Source organism: Falco biarmicus, chromosome 1 (assembly GCF_023638135.1).
Source record: "Falco biarmicus isolate bFalBia1 chromosome 1, bFalBia1.pri, whole genome shotgun sequence".
Classification (NCBI taxonomy): domain Eukaryota; kingdom Metazoa; phylum Chordata; class Aves; order Falconiformes; family Falconidae; genus Falco; species Falco biarmicus.
The window spans coordinates 20815781-20833297 of NC_079288.1; the positions used below are offsets into that span (position 1 = coordinate 20815781).

The 17517-nt window shown below is 53.6% G+C and overlaps 3 protein-coding genes across 3 annotated transcripts; 1 reads left to right on the top strand and 2 right to left on the bottom strand.

The window, feature by feature from the left end:
- Positions 1 to 9836: 9836 nt before the first annotated feature.
- Positions 9837 to 10845, top strand: LOC130153635 (C-C motif chemokine 3-like). Its single transcript, XM_056348736.1, has 3 exons — positions 9837 to 10007; positions 10244 to 10352; positions 10482 to 10845. The coding sequence occupies exons 1-3, from the start codon at positions 9935 to 9937 to the stop codon at positions 10573 to 10575; spliced, it is 276 nt and encodes a 91-aa protein (XP_056204711.1). The 5' UTR covers positions 9837 to 9934; the 3' UTR covers positions 10576 to 10845.
- Positions 10846 to 12116: 1271 nt separating this feature from the next.
- Positions 12117 to 13334, bottom strand: LOC130143940 (C-C motif chemokine 7-like). Its single transcript, XM_056326921.1, has 3 exons — positions 13207 to 13334; positions 12693 to 12810; positions 12117 to 12298 (listed from the first exon to the last, which is right to left on the bottom strand). The coding sequence occupies exons 1-3, from the start codon at positions 13283 to 13285 to the stop codon at positions 12202 to 12204; spliced, it is 294 nt and encodes a 97-aa protein (XP_056182896.1). The 5' UTR covers positions 13286 to 13334; the 3' UTR covers positions 12117 to 12201.
- A 938-nt stretch (positions 13335 to 14272) lies between these two features.
- Positions 14273 to 15282, bottom strand: LOC130143887 (C-C motif chemokine 3-like). Its single transcript, XM_056326842.1, has 3 exons — positions 15186 to 15282; positions 14880 to 14994; positions 14273 to 14731 (listed from the first exon to the last, which is right to left on the bottom strand). The coding sequence occupies exons 1-3, from the start codon at positions 15253 to 15255 to the stop codon at positions 14626 to 14628; spliced, it is 291 nt and encodes a 96-aa protein (XP_056182817.1). The 5' UTR covers positions 15256 to 15282; the 3' UTR covers positions 14273 to 14625.
- Positions 15283 to 17517: the final 2235 nt, after the last annotated feature.

The following is a 17517-nucleotide window of genomic DNA, read 5'->3' on the forward strand; positions in this document are numbered from 1 at the left end:
AAATGGAAGAAAAAAATAATGCAGCAGTGAGGAAGTGCTAATAGATCACCTAGAGAGCAAAGCAGTCTGTTCCTGGAGTGACACAGTGAATGCTGATCTTCTGTGTGGAAGCTGATGACTCGCCTCAGCCCTGTTTTCCATGTTTCTCTGAAAAACCACTTGTTTTAATCCCAAGGGGCTTTCTCTGCCCTCATAAAAACCTTAGATTGGGAAACTGCTTGCTTGGTTCTTGCTCAGCGGGGTGCTCCTGATCTGAGCTGCGGGAGCCAGCAAATGCTGTTTAGGCCTTTAGAGACAGCATGTTGCTCCAGGGACCTGGCTCTTAGAGACCAGCTGGTTCGTACTCACCTAGCCTGCATCCGGGTTGCCCCTGGCCCTGGAAGGTGGGCACCACAGGGCATGTGGCTGAGCCCCGAGTCATCTGCTCTTGACCTTTTTCTCCCTGCGCTGCTGCTGTTAAAGAGTCCAGTCACCGGCAGCAAGATGAGTTTGCATGCTGCCTTCACAGACTGCTGGTGCAGAGCTATGCACAAGCAAGCTTCTTCCTCTTCTTCCTGGTAAGCAGGCTGTCGTCCCTGCATCTCTTTGTGGTGTCACCTCACTTCTCTGGAGCCTCACGCATTCTGAGCCTGTTCTCTTGTACCCAAGGTATTTGCTCTCTGTTGCTGGACGTGGCTGCCAACTTCTTGTGGCCTTCCCAGAGCATCCCTGGTACTTGTGCCCAAACTTTAGGAGTGTGTGTGGGGCACTAGGCTAGCACCTTTCATCTGCTGTTGTCACTTGTGCTCCCAGCCTGCTGCTCTGGGTGATGGGGAGTATGGTGGAGACACAGTCCTGGTATGGGGACAGCTGTGGTCAGTCCTTGGTGGCAAAACCCCCAGGTCAAACTGTTTTCACACAGTTCTATGGACAAAAGACAGGCCCAGATGCAAGACTTGGCTGTGTGGTGTTATTTCTGGTTCTCTGCACTTTGGGTTCCTCTGTCTTCCTGCAAGGTATTTTTGGGGATAGGGTCAGCTTTTTGGAGGCACAGGGGGAAGCCCACCCCTGGGACTGCACTGAGGCATTTAGACTGGGGTAGAAAGTAGTTTTCACACCAAAGAGCACTTTAAATCAGGAGTCCTGGGAGGAGAAGGCTTTGTCATGCTGAATTACACCCAGCAGGGTTAGGGTGGGGAGCCTGCGGGAAGGAGCTGTCTCTTACAAGGATAGTAAAGGGCTAATGGTTGCCATTACTCCAGGTTTGGTCCTAAAAGGAAAGCCAAGATGTGACAGCTTGTTACCTGCTGGGCCATAAACCTCTGTGCTCTCACTGGGGAATTTACAGATGGAAAAAAATCAATCCCCTTCAGCTGAAAAGTGGAAGATACTGTCCAGGGACAGTTTTGTGGCTGGGGGGATGCTGTGGGTGCTGGGCTTTGCAGACGGGTGGGGGATAGAAGCGAGAGATCTGGAGGGACCATTAAATAATCCTGCCTACAGTGTGACTCAGTCCTGTGTCCGGTTGTTGAAAGGAGCAAGAGGAAAGGGATACAAGCTGAGCCCAGAAATAGTCTTGTGCCAGTAAATTCAGAAGGGAGATTCTAGAGAAAGAGGAAGTAAATAGAAAAAGCCTGAATATTTAAAATAGTGTTACAAAATTCTTTCAACTCAGCAGAGGCAGCTGGGGAAACTCTGAGGGGACTTGTACAAAGTGATCAGAGCCAGGTATGCAGAGGAAACCAAAAAGAGAGAAATCTAAACCCCTGATGATCCTAAAGGAGATCTGATGTGCTTTGGCGCTGCAGTGAAGGTAACTGTTCCTGGGATGTGGCAGCAAGGACAGTGAGATGGGATGGGTAAATACAGGGCGTGTGAAGAGTAAAAGGCTGCAAGTGCAAAACTAAATTCACTCCTGGAGAACAGAAGCAGCAAGGAGCTGAGGAGATAGGAGTGTCTACACTGTGAGAGGCTGCCTCAGCCCTGCTCCTTCAGGGCAGGAAAGGGGAGCTGTTATGTCCAGAAAGGATAATCTGGAGGAATTTTGTAGGAAAGGCTGTTATTATTCAGTGATTCCAGACTGAGTGGTTGAGCTCAGCAGGCCAGAGGGGTTTCACAGTGAAGCAGTTAATCACGTATCAAACCCCCAAAGCCGCTGCCACCCCTCCAGTCCTGGAGGGGAACAGGGGAGTCTAGCATTTGTCCTGAGAATGAGAGCAGGCAGCTGCCATCCACCTGGGCAGATAGTATTTGTACAGCCTTGTAGAACATTTGATTCCAAAACAAAGTTGTAGTTAGTGACATCTTTTAAAATAGGGCTCTAAACCGCCCCTGTAAACCAAACTTGTTCAAAATCAGAAGGAAGAGCATGCCTCTAATCTGGCTGGCTTCTCAAGCGTGCTGGCTGCACAGTAGGACTGATATCCATTGGAGTGGTGGTGATTTTTTTATCTGCCCTGCTTTGGTCAAAAACCTGCATGAGAAACGTACTACTTTTATGTGGAAATCTAATTTCCCATCTATTTGTATTCCCAGCTGGTTTCTAGCTATATGTCCTTATACCAGCAGTGTCCACTGCACCTCTTTTCTATCCCTGGTGTTGGCTTTGATGCATTCACACAGATCAGTCCCTCATTTTCCTAACCCTTCAACCCAAGCTCTTTGCATTTGACTCTTCATGATGTGTAACACCAGGGTCTTGTCACGGTCTTGTGATTTGTAGCATGGGTCTTCCCCTGCCCCAGACATTTCCGTCTTACAGCCTCCCAAACCAGAGCGGCTGCTCCTGCTGTCCCTTGTCCCCAACAGCATGATCGTGCAGTCTGCACTGCTGAATCAAATCCCTTCTCCATTGCTCCAGTCCTCAAGGTCATTATAATCTTTCTGTGTGATATCCTGGGCTCTTCTAGATTGATGATAGCATCCCGTTTTGCCTCATCAGCAGGTTTTCTTTGCATTCTCCTGCTTTTTGTGCCAAGATCATTAATGTAAATGTTAAGCAGAATAATTTTTGAGGCAGAAACTCAAGGAACTGTACTGGTAAACCCCCTTCAATCTAACACATCATCTTTCAGCTGAAGCAATTACCGTGCCCCTTTCAGGTGACTCCTTACCCACTTCACATTTCATATGCCAGTCACATCTTCTCTAGCTTAGCTAATAATTTACTGTGTGGCACCATTTCAAATGTCTTACTGGAGCCCAGACAAGTGAGATCTACTGCATTTCCTTTGTCGCAAAGATCTGTGAACTTATAAAAGGAAGCTATTATGTTAGTGTTGGTGTGCGTCAGGACCCACACTGTATGATATATTGCAAATATGTTATATCTTATGTGATGCCCAAGGATCTGGAGAGGGGAGTTCAGTGGGAGGCATATGTCTGCAAAATACAAAACTATTTCCACTAATCAGGGCTGGAGAAGACGGGTGTCACAGAGTTAGTGGATGGAACAACATGCTAGCAGATGACATTCGCTCAGGAGTCATTTGAAATGCTAACTTCTGTGTCTAAGGTCAAATGAACTACAGCTACTTGGGAAAGAGAAAGAGCTGTGGTAATGTTTTTGAGTTTATGGCCAGATTTTAAAGATATTTGGGTCCTGAGTATTTGGCCCGTGTAACTTGGAAGTCTCTGTTCCATTCCTCTTTGATGACATTCACGTCCCCTAGATACCATTTTCTTTAGAAAATGAGACTTAACATTTCCTTATGTTCTGGAGTTGATCTTTGGTGCTGCAAGTCTAAGGATTAAGTAGAATATTGGTGTGTGTGAAGTATGGGACAGAAATGAATTATCCAAATACCCTGGTGTTGTGGAAACCAGCAGGATGATCTCTGAATGCCATGTTCAGCTGTGATCATTTTGACTCGGAGAAGGATAGAGCCAACACAGAAGACTTTGAGCCAGGTGATGAAAGCATTTAGTGACTTGGAGATGAAAGACTGAAGAGTGGGGCAAATAGATGAAGGGAGCTTAAAAATAAACATTCAATATTGATTATTTATCCTTTCATGCAGAAGAAGAAAAGGACAGTTACGTGGTTAAACCCATTTATAGAGAGAAACTCTGCACCAGAGAGAAATATTTTGACACAAGGCATATAACATGTGAAACTGTCTTCCAGAAGGTCTCATCAAGGGCAAAAAGTGGAGAAGACAGACAAGCAATTGCTATGAGATAACCCCAGCTATGTAAGTTTAGATAATTTTTTATTTTTAGCTTGTTTTCATGGAAATGGGACTTGTGCAATCTGCTGTCTGGGTGCAGGAGGCAATGCAATGGTAGTTGCTGTCTGCAAGCTCAAAACTGAAATCACTTCTTGCAGTCAGACAACTTCTTTTTAAAGTCCCGACGATGCGCTCCGGCGGGCAGGCACAGATCTCTGCAGAGGCCAAGAGCCAGTGGCTCTGCCAATTTGCACAGAAGAGCCGTAGGTCAGTACACCTGGGAGACCAGAGCCCGTGTGCTCCTGCAAAACCAAACCCAGCCCTGGCGAATTAGCCCCAGGGCTGTTCTCTTAAGCACAGGTGTGAGAACAGGGCTGCAGGTGCAAGTCATGAGGCACAGGAGACAAACAGCAGGATGGGGGATAAGCACAATGCGAGAGCTGGGGGAGGTGTTGAGGGGGCTAGACTATGGCAGAGCAAATCTGGGCTCACAGTGTGGTGAGAAGGTGTCAGTGAGCTGGCAAGTGAGCTTCTGAGCTGGCAAGTGAGCTTCTAACCTGGCTGTTTCGCTGTGCTTTGTGCTCTGAATCCTCCTACTTGTAGAGAGATGTATTTACTTTTAGGTGAAGCAGGGTACTTTTTCTTATGTAAATGTTTGCTCCCCTCACATAACATTTCCTTTCCCTGGTTTTGTTTAAAGAAGCTTATCTGCTTGCCTTAAGGACCAAGGGATGCTTGAGGCTGGGGACTTGGAGTCAATATGGGGAGTCAGGGAGAAGGTGAGAGAACTTGAGGCTGCAGCCATCACTGGGTGAAATACATCCCCTGGGGTGGTCTCTGAGCTCAGACATGGAACTGAGGGGGTAACCAGCTCCCGGTGTCCCTGTGGTTTGGCGGTGCTGTGCTGGGTGGCTGGAGGGGTGTCAGACACAGGTGCCTGCAGAGTCAAGTTACCCTGCTTTTGTTGGACCTAACTAATCCCTTTGTGGATTTTTGTCATGTGTGCACACAGGCGTGCTGCAATGTCCTGCCTGCGGAGAGGTTATTTTTGCTCTTGCCACTCTTCTGGTCTCCTGTAGAAGTCACTCAAGCTGGGGAGAGAACAGGTCTGTCTTTGATGCAGGACTATGGAAAAATCCCTGCCCTGAGCTGTGGTCTTTGTGCATAGCATAGCACGGGATCCTCTGAGGAGGAAAGGACATTCAGGAATTTGTCTTAAAAAGCTAGCAGTGGGGACTGGTTTAGGAATTCCACTTTGAATGCTGAATTACTCTCAATATGCAAGGGTCAGTGACAGCTCACTGCAGGGTGAGACTGGTGGCTGATCTGTGTTTTTCTTGTAACCTCTAGTCACGGGAGCCCTTTGCATAATTTTTATCAATGATGAGTGTCGCTTCCAGACGGATGTTGCATAATGCCATGTGGTTTTCTCTACACTTGCATGGAATCGTGGTGTTGGCAGTTTTTCATTACTTTCTGCCTGTGGTTTCCTTCTCTCTTAAGCTGGTGCGTGGTGAAGGCAGAAGGGCTGCTGTGATCCTTTGAGTGCTGTGAAGTGCAGGGACCCACACGTCTGGCAGTCTCTCCTCAAAGAGATGCAGAGCCCACCCCTCTGGCCTGACTTGGTGTCAGAAATACAGCCCGCTTCTGTCAGCTAGCAGGGATTTATCCACAGGGTAAACTCTGCGGAGCTGGGGAGGCTTTCCTAAAGGCACCTGCAGGCTGAGGCAGTTGTGTCCCAGCTTTTGCAGGCTTGGGGACCAGACACAATATTGTCCTGTTACAGTGGCTGAGGTCATCCTTCCTCTTCTCCTAGTCTAAATGAATCCCATGACATCGGCTGGCTGCCCTGTCTGGGCACAGGACTTTATTGCTGCTCTTTTCTTGCTCTCCTCCTATCACTTATTTCTTGAAATGTGAAGCCCTAAGAGGCAAGGTCCTCACCCCAGTACTGAGCAAATCTGGGGGTCTGCTTTGACTGCACGCTGTTCCTGCTGCTTCTGGCTGCTCTCTCAGTGCAGCTCTTCATGTGTTGCCATGCCTTGACTTGTCCCCCCTGCCCTGCCAGCTGCCTGCCCTCAGGCCACTAATGATAGCCCCTCTGGTCTTTTAACCATGCTTGCAGCCCCTGGGGATAATGTGTGGTTTAGACTTTAATTCCTTTGTTTTCCTAAAGAGCACATGCAAGGTAGTGCCAAAACCATCTGATTATGCAAGACAAGTGCCATGTTTGCTCATCACTGGCTTTCTGGTGCTTTTTCTACTCCATGTGAGTTTGTCCTGCTAATCACCAGTGCTTCAGAGATGGCCACAGCCCGGTTCAGGCAGAAGTTAGAGGGATCTTTGGGGCCTTTTTGTTTGACTACACCTGCCTTATCTACCTCTTCCTTACTTATTTGTTCTCTTTTCCCTTCTCTCACCTGTGTGCACTAAATTTTGATTGTGTTGAGTACTTAACCATAACCTCTTGTTTTGTCTATGCAGACAAGCCAAAAAGAGGTGGCATCTTTGGTCCCCTGGTCCCCTTCTTAACTAATGAGCTTTTATTTTCTTCTGTTTTTCAAATTTGTATTTGTAAAGATGGATTTACTGGTCTCCTATGTTTCCTCCCTATCCTGTGTCCTGTCCGTCTGTGTCCACCCCTGAGACCCAAATTTCTCTTGTTTCCTGCTGGATTAGAAAGTAATCTGTTTATGGAGGCCTTCCATGGTAGAAGAACTGAAACAATATTTAATTTCTTCACTCTCCCTTTACATCAGTTCCTTGTATTTAATTCCTTAAACATGTTTAAACACAAACTTTCTACTTTTGCTGAGCTGCAGTTTTGTGCAATTCATTGAAATAGCCTTGATTCCAGTTAGAATGGAAGTATTTCATCACTGTCCAGTAAGAAGTCCCATCCGGCTCTCATCTAAATGGAGAACTGAGAGCTTGGCCAACCATTTCTGCAGCAAAGAGGAAATATTTTCACTGTTTCCATCAGAAATAATCTTTGCAATTGCGAGATGTTCTGTGGTTCCCACCGGATGACAACCTTTCTTCTGGTACTGCTAAAGCCAATGCCTACGGTTCATCACACTTTTACTGGTCAATGCGCTGATCTCAGTTCCTAATATTTGCTGTGCGGGGGATATTCCTTATCACCATCTTGGTATTTGTTGTTGCCGTTGCTACTCTCTTGCCTATCCCACTCCTTTTCTCTCTGCTTGGGCAGGCGAAGGGGCTCCCACCAAGCCAGCGTTGCCCACTGCCATTGCTCATCCCTGGCTGTGAGCCCTGTGACTCAGTTTTCCTGCCCAAGCCTAGTTCAACCCTGGCTTGGGGCCACTCTTCCCAGAAGTATCCCACCCTGGGGTTTGGGTAGCTCAGCATCTTGTTTCTACAGTTGACCCAGGGAGCAGTTGCTGGTTGCCTTCCTTCTAACAGCCTGTTGCATGCTGGTGTCCTCCCTCACACTCCTCTTGGTTAAACAAAGCAAAACTGGCTGTGCTGAGGGCAGACAAGGTGCCCGAAGGGGGTGGTTCGAGGGTGAGGGTCTGGGGCAGGTCTTCATGGGAGACATGAGGGTTTACAGGCAGAGGGGTTCATAAAATCCCCAAAGGCTTCTGCGGGCTGACCCCTGAGCTCGGGATTCTCTGCACACAGAGGATGCTTTGAGGTTAAGAGAAACCTCATAATGACTCTGACATGGCATGAACAGAAAAAGTCATGCAGATCTTCAGTCCTCTGAGGAGTTGAGCCTTTTCCTTCTGCTTTTGTGTATCCAGTGATGTTTGAGGAGCAGGAACATTTACAGCATACTACCTCTCCTCCAAGCCCTTCTCAAATGCCCCAGGTAAAGACCTTGGTCACCGTTAATTACAAAGGATTTATTCATTGGTAGCCTCAGGCACAGAACAGCTTAAACAGAAAAAGCTGAAAGTAGGCAGCTGGAGAGCTGGCGAGATGGTTTCTGTTCATACCACTGCCCTGAGGCCGGATCAGGGCTGCCTAGCCCTTCCTGGAGGTCTCCAGTGAGATGATTTACTCCTGTTCTCACCTCCATCTTTTCTAAAAGAAACAATCATGACCTTTTCTCCTAATCCTACACCTCCTTCCAAACGAGTGCTGGCTCAGGGAGATGCATCCTTCAGACAGGGACCTGTTGGCAGGGGGAAGTTTCCTGGGCAAAAGCCACCATGAGGTTTATGCCTGTGCGTGAACGGGGAGCATCACCCCTGCCGTGCAGTGAGGATGGGCACAGCCATTGCTCAGGGTCTCAGTGAGTAAGAATTTTCCCTTCTACCAGGCTGGCAGGAATTAGTCATGCCCGAGCAAAGGTCAGGAGGCAGGCTGCGGGAGGCTGGGGTGGGTTGCATGGTAACTGGGAGCTGAGCAGCAAAACTTTTGCAGCATCACAGGGCAGCGTCAGGGCAAGGCTGGAAAAAGAAAAAGACAAACGAGGGAAGTGGTAAGTTTGGCAGCTCTTTCTTTCTGGGTGTGCACCAGTGGGGGCATTTGGGAATTACCCTCTGGAATTGCAAATGCTTCCCCTTTTCAGTCATGGTACGATCTCTTCGAGGTTTCATCTGCAAGGCTGCAATGAGCTGACCTCAGTGGGCACCCACAGAACCTTCTCCTCCCTCCAGCTCGTACTCATCGTGCCCTGTCTCCTGACATGGGTGTATTTACTTTTTTGGGGCTAAGCCAGTAGAGAGAGCTTAAATTGGATGAAATTATCCTGCTTGAGAAGAAATGGGCAAGCAGTAATTGCAACAACTTGACTGCCAAGAGGCTGCAGACTGCAGCCAAAACTAAATTCCTTAGAAAGGTGTAGAATCCCTGTTCATCGGGGGGATGGGGAGGGTGACAGGCTAGGCTGCAGCCTGAGCCCCACTGCTCCAGCGCTGGAGTAGGGTGACAGAGTCCCGTCCTTACAGGCCATCTGCTCCTCCACATCTCTGTGACCTTTCTGGCATGAGAATAGTGGTTTTGACCATATTACCAGCAAAAAGGGACAGATGTGAGACCCACAGGGATGCTAACTCAACACAACCTTGCTCCTACATGATCTTTCCTATGTGTCCAACCAAGAAGCAGTGCTATCAGTGGAGATGAATGTCAGTGCAATGCATCGTTACAGAGCTAACAGCTGCGACTGGTGTGGAGCAGGGTGAGAAGTGGTATTTGCGGCAAAACTAGGGACCAGTTGGGATTTGACTCCTGGCAGCGGTTTTGTACCAGCGAGAGCGGCGGTGGCTGGGGGTGGCCATGCCCTGGCATCTGAGCCGGGCTGGGCTGTCCATCCGCAGAGCAGCCCTGCAGCCCCCCAGCGCGGTGATGCTGCTGGGGCCATTGCAAAGCAAATCCCTGCCTGGAGCTGGCGGGCGATGCTCCACGGCTGCCTGCTTGGGGCTGCTGTCGGGGCTCTGGCCATGGGGCTCCGTGCCCCAGCCTGGCTCGTGGCCAGCGGGGTCCTTGCAGCAGCAGCAGGGTGGGTGTCGAGGGGCTTTGCACTCCGGCTGGTCCCCGGGGGCAGCCAAATGGAATCTGAAAGTCGCAGCCCCGTGGCTGGCGCTTCCCTTTTCTGCGGTTTCCTTGCCTTCTCCAGCTCAGCAAATCTGGGCGATCCTGACATAATTTCCCCGGTATGATGCGCTCATTTTCTTTCCTTGAAACCCTGCCCCTGCCCAGCGGCCAGGGATAAAAGGAGGGCATGGCCAGAGGGGCCGAGCATCGTGCAGAGAAGAGCCTCGCAGCCCCCCAGCTCCAGCCCCGCTCGTGGCTCCCTCAGTCCCCGCAGCACCATGAAGGTCCCCGCAGCCGCCCTGGTCGCCCTCCTCCTCGTGGCCACCTGCTCCCCGTCCCAGGCGCATCTCGGTGAGTCCGGCGTGGCCGCGTCTCCCCGGGGCTGGGCCAGCCATTGCTCGGGGACCCCCGTGGGACTCAGGCATGGGGCCAGGGGTCTCCGGGGGTGCCACCGCCAGGGAATATGACACAAGGGGGGAGATGGGAGATGGCAAATCCTTGGGGAGCCCCAAGTGCTGGCAGGGCCAGAGCCTGTACTGCAGCCCAGGGTCTCACCATGGTGTCCGTCTGTCCCTCTGCCCTCACAGATGGTGTCCCCACCGCCTGCTGCTTCAGCTACCAGCATCGCCCGGTCCCGCGGAGCCTCATCGCCTCTGCCTACATCACCAGCAGCAGCTGCACCCAGCCGGGGGTGATGTGAGTACCCACTGCTGCCGAGGGGGGGACGGGACGTGGTTGGAGACACCCAGCTTGCTGCTGGCAGGACCCAATGCCAGCACCCTGCTGCTCCGGGCAAACACCCCAACACAGGTTTTCTCCTGACAGCCTGGTCACCAAGAAGAAGAAGGAGCTGTGTGTGGACCCCCAGGCACCCTGGGTGCAGGCGCACTTGAGTCACTTCCAGGCGCAGAAGAACTGACACTTCCCGACTGCCACCTGCCGTGCCCCTGATGCTGCCCCTGGCACGCAAAAGTGTGTGAACTGCACCCTTCTTCAACAGGAAAATTTATTCTATTTAACTTATTTAAGTTAAACTAAGTATTTTTTGCTAAGAAAAGGGAAAATACAAAAATAATTTAAATTATATCCATATAATAATTTTAAAAAGTGTATAATTTCAGCTATATCCTTATGTCTGTTAATGAAGAATCAGGAGTTCTGATGCTGAAATAAAGTATTTGTGCTATCAGCCCCTTTGGGTGTCTCTGAAGTCTCTGCTGGAGCCATGACATGGGAGGAGGGACCCATGGGGGCTCCCTTGCCCTCCCCACACCCTGGATTCACTGCTCTCCTCTGGATGGGGTGGCCTCGGCCCCACGGCAGCTCCCATGGCGCTTTGACCCCCCCCAGCCCAGGTTAAGCTCCAGTGCCACCCAGCACATCCCCACGGAGTGACACCAGCATCTCACCTGGGGCTGCCAGTGCCAGCTCTTATTTGGGAATAAGTGGGGCTGGAGCTGGGGGGCTGCGGGGCTCTTCTCTGCACGATGCTCGGCCCCTCTGGCCATGCCCTCCTTTTGTCGCTGGCCGCTGGGTGGGCGCAGGGTCTCAAGGAAAGAAAATGAGCGCATCATACCAGGGAAATTATGTCTGGATCACCCAGATTTGCTGAGCTGGAGAAGGCAAGGAAACCGCAGAAAAGGGAAGCGCCGGCCACGGGGCTGCAACTTTCAGATTCCATTTGGCTGCCCCTGTGGGGACCAGCCGGAGTGCGAAGCCCCTGTGCTCCTGGAAGCCTCCCTGAAAGCATCTGCAGTGTCAACTTCTTGTCTTTAAGGGAATTATTGACACGAGTGACAAGTCTGGTGTGGTCCAGTTTCCTTTGTTTGCCATCTTCGTTGCCACTGCAGTGAGTGGACAGGCTCTAGGGGCTGCGGGAAGATTTTCCCCGTGGGACAAGGTGATTCCTGGAAACCTGGAGCCCCCTGGCACAAGCAGGGTCATCCCCATGGGTGCCCATCTCTGGGGGCCTGGCAGGGGCTGAAGGCCAGTGCTAAACCTCCTGGCACCTCTCCTTCTGCAGCCACCCCTCTTTAACCTATTGATCCATCTGGGGAAAAAACAACCCAAGGCCCCAAACCGCCCCCCCCCCCCCCCCCCAACCCAACCCATCTCCCACTGCTCACCTGTGCCTGCCTTTATCCCCGCCTCAATCCTCATCCCACCAGGCAGGCAGCTGCCCAGGGCATCCTTAAACCCTACACCCGGGCAGGGGCTGCTTCATCCTGGTGGGGAGCTGGGGGGCATTGGCCTTGGCCCTTTGGGTTCCCCTGCCCTCCCAGGAGCTCCCGCACAATTCCTGGGTCCCCAGGGGGATGCTGAGCCCTGCTGGGACCCCTGTTTTCTCCCGCAGGATTTATATCATCTCACTCCAGCGGCAGGTCAGAACAAGGTGTTTTATTAAACCCGTCGCGTACAGTACGTGCGATAGTGTGGAGGGGGCGATGGCAGGGAAGAGGATGGAGCCAGCTCCATAAATTAATGAGATGTGAATACAGGGATAATTGCAGGATGTGAATAAACACAGCTCGTGGGGAAGGCAGCTTCAGGAGGTACTGCCTGATGACTCCTGCTGCAGGAAGTTCTGGAACCAGGTCTCTTCTGGGTCCACACAGACATTCCTCCGCTCCACCACCTCGACACTGAGGGAGAGAGAGGGGCTGCGTTAGCTGGGGGGTGCAGGATACGGCCATGCCCTGGGGTTCCCCCAGTAGCCTGGGGAAGCCTGCTGCATCCAGCCTCCGGCATTCCCTGAAGGTGCTGATTTTTAGCAATCTCAGAAACCTTGCCTTCCTCCCCATTTTTCTGGCTGGCAGCTGAAACGGGGGACTTTGGAGCTATTTTGGATAAAGCAGTGAGGAGAGAGGTACGTGTGATGAGCCAGAGTAGGGCTCCCCTATCCGTGCTGCTTGTTGGGAGTGGCTTGTTTTGGGGGATCCCCAAAGGCAGGACAACTGGGAGGGAAGGTGGGTGAGTGCCAAGGGTGGAAAGAGGGGTGCCAGGGAGGAAGGCTGGGTTGGGGCTGGGGGTACTCACCGCATAGCCCTGCGGGGGCAGTGGGAAGGTGTCTTCTTGTAGTCTTTGATGAAGGCGGCAGGGATTTCCTTTTTGACGAACATGTCCCTGTAGCAGCACTTGCCATAGGAGCTGCGGACTGGGGAGGTGAGAGGGGTTGGTGCTCTCCCTTGGTGGTAGGTGTTCCCCTGGGGAGTCTCCTGCTCCCTTCTGCTACAACCCCCCCCCCCTCCCCCCGTCATCCCCTGTGGTGCTGCTTTGCCCCAGGGCAGGAGCCCCCAGTTCCCCTGTCTGCGGGGAGTTATTACTGAGCTCCCCAGCTGGGGTGATGAACCATCCCCAAGCCTATTTTGGGTTATTTTAACAAGAACAGGGCAGCCCTGTGCTTGGGCAGCTTGTGCTGCCCCTCAGCCCCCCAAACCCCTGGCAGAAACAGGAGCCGAAGCTCTCACATCCCTCCCCAAACCCCTGCCAGGGAGGGAGCTGGGGACGCCAAGTGGGCAGCTGTAGGGAGAGGCTCGGCACTGGTACTTACAGGAGATGCCCTGGCTCCCAGTCCAGAGCGTCGCCAGCAGCAGGGTGAGCACAGCCAAGGAGAAGACCTTCATGTCCATCCCCTGGTTTGGTCAGCTGCAGCACCGGGCAGCTCTCACTGAGTCAGGGCCACTGAGAACTACCTGCCTCTTATGCCTGCACCTCGGTGTGATATACCCCCCAGCCAAGCTTTCCATGACAGCACTGGACTCTCCCTGGGGAAAGAACCGCCCAGAGATATTGATAAAGGGCAACCAGTGAATGGAAATTCCTTCTCCTGGCTCCTCCAGCCCCTGTGGTACCTGAGGGCTGCTGGAAAGTGTGGTGAGCACCCACCAGCTCTGCACCACTGGTGATGTGTCGGGGCCAGCAGTCTATATTGGGTTTGGTTGTTGCTGCCAGCAAACCACACAGGATGATGCTTGCGCCAGCAGAAGCCCCCGCTGAGTTTATTTTCTCCACCTGTTGTCAGCTGGGCTGCAATGCCTCTCTTGCAATTTTGCACCAAAGCGAGTGGCTCAGCGGCGGCCAGGCTCACCCCAGTCCACCCTGAGACCCATTGCTGCCGCCCATCGCAGTGACTGTGCCCATCACGGTGCCTGTCAGAGTGGCAGTGCCTGTCACATCTCCTTGTGGCATCCCGGGAGCGTGGGCTGACAGTAGGACCTGACCAGGCATCCCTCGGGGGAAGCTCTGCTAGACTTTGCACCAAGGGGTCTTTGCTCATTAGCATGGCTGATGAGGCGGATGGGAAGCCCTCTCCCGGTGGGCTGTGCCCACCTCTTGCCTCTCTCATTCGTAGCTTCCCCACATCCCGCATGGACATGGTTTGGCCCCACACTCCCCTGGACTGCTTCATGGAGACATCCTTGGGGCTTTGGCTCTTCCCAGCCCCTTACTGACCCCAGCCCTTACAGAAGTGGTTTAACACATGGGCAGGAAAGCTGCCAGCAGCATCTGCCCGCTCCCCAGACACTTGCACAGCCGCATATTTGCACATGTGAGACCATGTTTAATTCTGTTCAGTGCGTTATACAAAACATAACCCGTGGCGCTGCTCCCCCTTAACCCCTCTGCTGCCGCTGGGCCGGCGAGCGCAGCCTCCCCGCCAGGCTGCTGCTGCCTGCGAGGGGCACGGGCAGCTGCCGGCACGCTGGGCTGGGAGCGCGGGGGCTGGCAGCGGGTCGGGACCCCAGCACCCCATAGGGTTGGCACATCCCCTCTTGGTGGGATGCCAGGGATGGCAAAGGCCCTTTGCCTTTGGGGAGATGGTGATGGTGACAGCGTGATGGGGAGGAGGTCCTCAATGAGCTGCTGTATCCAAAGGTGGTGTCCCTGCAGCCACCTCTGCAAAGGAGTTGCCTTTGCCGTGTCCTGCCTCCTGTGGAGGGGACTCTCTGTGCTGCCTCTGGCAGCCCTGCTAACTGGGGATGGAGAAGGAGCTGACTTGGAGGCTCTGCTGGTACCTCTTCACCCAAGGCCTGCTCGCCTGGGCACAGATCTCCTTCCCGTTCCTCACCCTGAAGCTGGGGTAGAGAAGAGATGGGGTTATCAGGGTAGTGGCATGGGTACCCGAGCGTTGAGTTTCCGAGGGGCTCGGAGGCACAGAGGATGAGGGTTGGACCCACCAAAGCAAGGCACAGGGTCTAGAGGGGCTGGGTTTAGGGTACTCACATCACAGCCTGGTGTGGGCACTCGGGGCTGGTGGGGTAGCAGGCAACGATGTTGTCCCTCTTGATCCTTCTCATCTGGAAGTTGAAGCAGCATTTCTCTGGCACAGCCGGGGCTCCTGGGGGGACAGCGCAAACTCCGCTTAGCCTGGAGATCCCCACCTCCCATCTCAGCCCTCCCACTGTGGGCACGGGGGCTCTATGAGGGGAGACCCCCTGCACACCATGCATGAAGCAAACCCATCTTGGTGGCCCTGGGGGCCGTCCCCATGCCCCAGCCCACGGGGACAGAGCGGGTGGCAGTGCTCACTCTGAGCCAGGCTCTGGCAACACAGTGCCGCGAGAAGGAGGGCACAGACCACCCTGGCCACCTTCACCATGCTGGAGGGCTGCTCGGTGGCACTGGGGCAGAGCTGCCGTCTGCTGTGGTCAGGGCCCCCAGGCTGCTTTTATGGGGGGGAGCGGAGGGGCTGGCTTCCCCCAGGGCCAGTGGTTGCGTAGATAGGGGAAGAACTTGGTCCTCTGCCATGTCCCAAAGCACAGAGGGTGAGCAATACTCATTGCCTCCCAGCACAGCCCTGGGAAGCGAGAAGGGGCTTGGAATATTTTCTGCATTCCTGCCACCAGCTGGTGGCCAGGTTGCTCCCAAAGTTTGGCTCCACACTCCTGTCCCCCCATGGCAGGAGCCCCAGGGCAGGTAAGAGGGTCTGGGGACCTCCCTTGGATGGGACCAGGGCCAGGCTCAGCACCCTGCAGGGTCCCCAGTGCACACTCCTGACAGTCCATGTTCTCCCCCTGCACTGCAGTTTTCATCCTATCGCTTTGCATCCCATCCCAAGGGACAAATGGCCAAATACTGCCCCTCGTCCTCAAAAAATCCACAGAAAAACAGCTTCTGTTTGGTTGCATCAGGCACGTGTGAGGCTCTGTGTTATTTTTGGGGGTGTTCGGGGCCCATTAGGGCTGAGAGAGGCCATGTAGATGACACTGCTTCCCTCCCCCCGTGCTGAAACTGCAGCTCACGTTCCTGGCCATGCTGAGCTGGGAAAGGCAGAGGGCACTTTGGGCCTTCCCCAAGTTGATTTTGCCTGGCCACAGCTGTCCAAAACCCCCGCTCCCCCCAGCCCCAGCAAATCCCAGGGCACATCCCAGCTGCCAGCAGCTGGTGGGTGGTGGGAAGCAGCGGGGAGATGCAGATGCGCATCCCCAGCAGCCTGGATGTACAGGCGGTCACGTCCCGCCAGTGCGGGACTGGGGACACTGGTGGCACCCTGCCAGCCTTTTGGCCACCTGGGCTGCAGTGTAGCCCTGCCGTGGGGACCTGGGTGGGGAGGCCACAGGGGAGGGCTGGTCCAGGCAGGGACCTGCCCTGATGGGAATGGGGCCCACCTCCACCGTGGGACTAAGCATGTCACCCCATGTGTTCCCCAAAGCCATTTGCAGGGTGCAGCAAGTGGGTCTGGGTGATGCCCCAGGGCTGGTGGCTGTGGACAGGGGGGTTTGTGTTTCCATGCCTGGCTGGTGGAGCAGAGCACCTTTCCGTCATCACCCCAACTCCCGTTTAATCTCTCCTTGGGGAGACCCTGGGGAGCAGGGGAAAGCAGATGGCTCTGGTCCTGGTCCAGCACAGCTGCCTGGCTCGCCTTTCCCTTCCTGGATCCATCCTTTCCCTCTTATCCCCCTTGTTACCCCCCATGCACTGAGGAGTTCCTGGCTCAGCTGGGGTAACTGTGGTCCTCTAAGGGTAGAAAATATTCCCTGCAATAAGAAAATGAAACAGAAGCACAAGGAAAACAAAAGAGGATTTGTTGGGCTGGGAAAGGCCCTTTTTAAAGACTTCCAGGCAACGTGATGCTTCAGGCTGTGGAAGTCCAGGGATGACGTTCCCAGCACCTGCAGCATCCCTCTGTCCTGAGCCCCCGCATCTGCCCCACAGGACAAGCAGATCCTGTGGGCAAGGGATTTTGGAACATGGGGGATTTTTAGTCCTGGTTGGGACCCTGGAGCTGGCAGCCCCTGAGCACCCCCAGGTCCTAGGGGCTTGCCTGTGTCTCAGGAGGAATGTCCCCCTCCCCACACCAGCCAGGATGGGGCTTTCCTGGGTTGCACAGACCTGGCACCAGCACCAAGGCTGTCCATGGGGGCTTACAGGGGCCAGGGGCAAAACCAAGTGCTCCAGCAGCTCTTGAATTTAGGAGAAACTGGTCTTCACTCCCCTCCAGCTCATCTGCCCCTCCAGTTTGACACAGAGAAGGGCACTGGACACGGGCAGACCCACTGCTGTGAGATCAGATCCAATTTCTGCTCTGGGGTGGCCTCATGGGCTGGGCTGAAAAACACCTTTTTCCTCCCTTTCTTCCCCTGTTTCTGGCCAGTGCTCACAGCTCCGGCTCTGGGCTTGGCTGCAGGACATGGCAAGGGGGATATGCCACCAGCCTCCATCTCTGCCTGTCCCCTCTCCCAGGCCATGGTGTGAGCTCTCTTGGCACTGGCATTTATCATTTTCCTCGCTAGGAGATCCCATGGCTGGGGAAATCCCTCGGCTGGGGAAGTCCCTCTCGGAAATATGGGGGTTAAAGGTGGGGGACCCCAGGAAATGCTGCCTCATCCCTCCATCCCTCCCACGCATGGAGGGATGAAGA